The following is a 3,993-nucleotide window of genomic DNA, read 5'->3' as shown; positions in this document are numbered from 1 at the left end:
CCTGTGTTGTCTCGTTCTTCCTCCACGGGGCAGGGCGGGCCTTGGGGCTGCAAGGCGGATGCTGGGGGCCGGCACGTCGTCGTCCCCCCGTCCCCCCCCCCCCCCCCCCCCGCCGGTGCTCGGCGCTGCACCGGGGCCGCCGGGGCGAGGCGCCACCGAGCCGCTGGGGGGCGCTGCCGCGGGAGGTCCGCCCGTCCCGTCGGGCGCCGCGCGTGCAGGAAGACGCTCTGGTCCGCCCTTCTCGGTGGCCCGGTCTCGCCGGGCCGTGGCTGACGTTGGACAACAAAGATGGCGGCGGGGAGCAGCAACTACTGGGAAGGCGAGTGGGGCCCGGGGGCGGTGGGGACGGCGTGGCTGCGTGCCGCGGGGCCTGACCGGGGCACAGCGCGGCCTGGGCAGGGCGGAACTGCCGCCGGGTCCCCTCTGCCCGCCTCCGGGGGACCGGCGCCGCCCGCGCCTGGAGGCTGCAGTGGCCCCGTCGGCCCCTCAGCCATGAGGCGTCGGTGCCCGGCTGAGCCCTGCGGTGGGGAGGCCTCGGGGCCCGCGGGGAGGGGGGCGGCACCCCGCGCCGGACCCCCCCGGCCGTGGGGGACAGGGCCTGCGGGTATTCAGCCGTGCCCCCACTTTCAGCGTGGGGCGCTCCCCCATCGTCAGGGCCCCCCCCCTTGTCGGTCCCCCCTTTCTCTGTGGGTTTACCCACTCTGGGGCTTTCGAGAAGTGTCTGCCAGCTGCGCTTGAAAGCACCTCGTGAAAACATTTCCCCTGAAGGCGTGGGGTCACGGCGGGTTTGTGACTTCTCCCCCACTCTGGGCCGCCCTGTGCAGATCTCAGGAAGCAGGCGAGGCAGCTGGAGAACGAGCTGGACCTGAAGCTGGTCTCCTTCAGCAAACTCTGCACCAGCTACAGCAGCACCCGAGACGGAAGGCGCGACAGGTATAGGTACTAGCCCATTTTTTTTAATGTTTTAAACGCTGCTTGTGGTACTTGGTTCATTTTTATAATTTGCTTCATGCTAGTCCCACCTGTGGCTTTTATGCTTAGCTTCTTAAGAAGCTCCTTTCAGCACTTCTTGATGTTGTGACGCTGGTGTTGGTCTTGATGCAACATTGAGTGATATTGGCTCATGAGTCAGGTGCATGATGGGCTGCAGTGGTGCAGGCTGAGAGCAGGGGAAGCTGAGTTTAAACTTCAGTTTGTAACTGAAGCGTTAGTGTGTGAGCCGATGAGAAGAGCTTTTTAATGCTTATTTTCCAATTTTTCTTGCATTGAACTAGTAAGAGCTTTTCAGGGATATCAGTATTAGGGGAATTCAGCCTTACACCTTTCAGGTGGTCTGGTGCAGTATTTGTAATCCTTGATTTAATAGTAAGTGAACTGAAGCACTGAGCAGCTGTGACTGCTCCAGGGTTGCTCAGGGGACCAACCCTCCCTTCAAGAGGGGTGGCAGTTTCTGGCTTTCTTACAAGATGAGTACTAATAGTGAGAGCTAGATACACATTTATATATATACATGAGCCAGATAAATACATACACGTATGAGTACTTTCTGTTTGCTTTAGGCAGATTCATGTTTGACTGAAGAATTAATGTGGTAAAACTTTTCAAGTCTTTGTAGCTTATGGGCTAGAGTTGAGGTCTTCCCTGGATTTCCACAGCACTAATTATCACCTCCTCCATCACTGGGCACAACCTTTAAAAACTGCCATTCTTTGCTTATTAACTGTGGGTCCCACCACTGTGTATTGGTTGTGAGTGTGACTACTGTATGTGTGTGTGTTGATATTTTTATTTATTTATTTGGTGATTGAATCAGTTTTGAACCTTTACATGAATTTCTGGTTCTGGAAGCCTCAGAGAGTCTCAAGAATGATCATGTTACTCTTGAATCAGAGTCCTAGTCTCTTGTTTCTGGCTCTGTGCTGTTACTTGCCAGATACTCTAATTGTTTTAATTATTTTTGCTGTCCTATGCAAAATGTACTTTTCTTGCTCTGGTGATGGTGGATTACCAAAGCAATGAGTAGTCTCTGAAAGGTATTAGTTCTCATACTTTGCAGGTTGGCATACTCTGTGTTGTGCTTCTGTTCTGTTGCTTATATATGACTTTTGATTATGGTTTTAGTTTATCTTAAAAAGCATGTAGGGAAGGTGTACTGTATGAAACTGTAATTGGCATAAATTGTGTGGTTTACATCACTCTGTAGAACACTGAGTGCTTAATAGGTCAGTGGGTTGTCCTGACACTGTTACTAAGGTGTAATTATGTAGCTGGTGTAACATGCTAATAGTGCAGCGCTCCTCCTGCCAATAAATAAATAAATCAAGCTTAAAAGTTGGGGAGAGAAGGGCATTGGTGCTAGACACGTGCTGGTAGTAGACAAGTATTTGGTGTCAGGCATGTCTTCCAAGGAGAGGTTATATTTTCCCCAGATAATACTGTGTCATTAGTTCAGATAAGAGTTAAAGGCATGTGAAGAAAATGTAATTTTTCTGAGCTTAATGGATCTCTGTAGGAAACCTGGGTAGTGGAGCTGGCCAACACCTGACACTTGTGTTTCCTTATTTCTTGCATTTTTTAAAAGCTGATGTTCTTTTCAGTAACTGCTCCTCCTCTCTCTCCTTAGCTCTGACACAACTCCTCTCTTAAATGGATCAAGCCAGGACAGAATGTTTGAGACCATGGCTGTGGAGATTGAACAACTTCTGGGAAAGGTAACTCAAGTTCTGTGGTTTTACTTAGGCATCTAGGAAACATTGCAGTATAGATTTCTGTGATGAATGTTAGGAAATACGTGTGTGGGTGTTAGACAAGTGTTTCTAAAGGCATGTGTCTGCCATTAGAGCTAGGTCCTTCAACTTACACATTGTAACTTTCTTAGAAGAATAAGCCATTTCATGTTTTTGTGGGGGTTTTTTGTCTTCCTCTAGCTTACTGGAATAAATGACAAAATGGCAGAATACACAAATAGTGCAGGAGTCCCGTCCCTGAATGCTGCACTGATGCATACATTACAGCGTCATAGAGACATATTGCAGGTAACAAACACATGTCCTTCTTGCTCTTATTTTATTTCTTTGATTGGAATAATTACTAGCAGTGCTGATATTAGAGCATGCTTGAATGTCTTACCAGATGATTTAAATGCCACTGATCCCATCTCAATTTTCTTCTATCCAGACACCCCAGTCAGTGAACTCTGAGTTGAAGAAATACCTTTTTTTATGTCATATTGGTGCCTAGTACCTAACTAAGAAGGAACAGTAAAGCATGTCATCTTATGAGGGTGTCTTTACAAAGGGGAAGGGTACTGTAGTGAATTATCTTGTCTGTGTGGTCTGTTCTGATGTGAATTTCCTATTTGTATTAAAGAACAGTTAACATTTGAAAAGATGGTTGGATCTTACTTGAGTATATCGGGTTGTTAAATTGATCTCAGGATCCTAATTTTGAAATAACTGTTTTATTACAGGATTATACGCACGAATTCCACAAAACCAAAGCAAACTTCTTGGCAATACGAGAAAGGGAGAATCTGTTGGGATCAGTACGAAAAGATATCGAGTAAGTCATATTGTGTGTTACAGCCATGGTCTGGGACTGCCTCGGAGGGAGAAGGTGGGAAACTCTCCTGTAGGAGAATACTTGGCGTAGCTTATTTGTCTGTGCTTTGAATAAAACAAAAGTTACTTGAATTCACAACTCTTATTACAGTTGTGATAAGATTCTGTTTTGTTTTGTTGTTGGATTCTAGATCATATAAAAGTGGGTCTGGTGTGAATAACAGAAGAACAGAACTATTCCTGAAGGAACACGAACACCTTCGAAAGTAGGTGTTACTTGTTACTTACTTATGTTGGACGTGCCTAACTTTTCTGGGGGATGAAACATTCTTAATTTCAAGTATGTGTGAAAGCTTGGTCCATTTGTAGATGTGTAAGTTCACAATGAATGCCTTGCACTATGTATTCTGTGACAGTGCTGCTACTTATGCAG

The 3,993-nt window shown here is 47.2% G+C and overlaps 1 protein-coding gene across 3 annotated transcripts in view; it reads left to right on the top strand.

Moving 5' to 3' along the window:
- The first annotated feature begins 245 nt into the window (after positions 1 to 245).
- Positions 246 to 3,993, top strand: part of GOSR1 (golgi SNAP receptor complex member 1) — a 30,917-nt gene continuing 27,169 nt past the window's right edge. Inside the window, exons 1-7 of one of the 3 annotated variants that reach the window (XM_074922942.1) lie at positions 289 to 323; positions 400 to 416; positions 825 to 933; positions 2,624 to 2,711; positions 2,928 to 3,035; positions 3,470 to 3,561; positions 3,752 to 3,826. In XM_074922942.1, the coding sequence (XP_074779043.1) occupies positions 289 to 323; positions 400 to 416; positions 825 to 933; positions 2,624 to 2,711; positions 2,928 to 3,035; positions 3,470 to 3,561; positions 3,752 to 3,826 (524 nt within the window). Of the gene's footprint in view, positions 324 to 399; positions 417 to 824; positions 940 to 2,623; positions 2,712 to 2,927; positions 3,036 to 3,469; positions 3,562 to 3,751; positions 3,827 to 3,993 lie in introns of all 3 variants that reach the window. The other 2 variants (XM_074922941.1, XM_074922940.1) reach the window with 2 other exon arrangements.

This window comes from Athene noctua, chromosome 19 (genome assembly GCF_965140245.1).
Source record: "Athene noctua chromosome 19, bAthNoc1.hap1.1, whole genome shotgun sequence".
Taxonomy (NCBI): Eukaryota; Metazoa; Chordata; class Aves; order Strigiformes; family Strigidae; genus Athene; species Athene noctua.
Note: the sequence above shows the minus strand (reverse complement) of the source record. Positions and strands in the feature narration are given on the sequence as shown.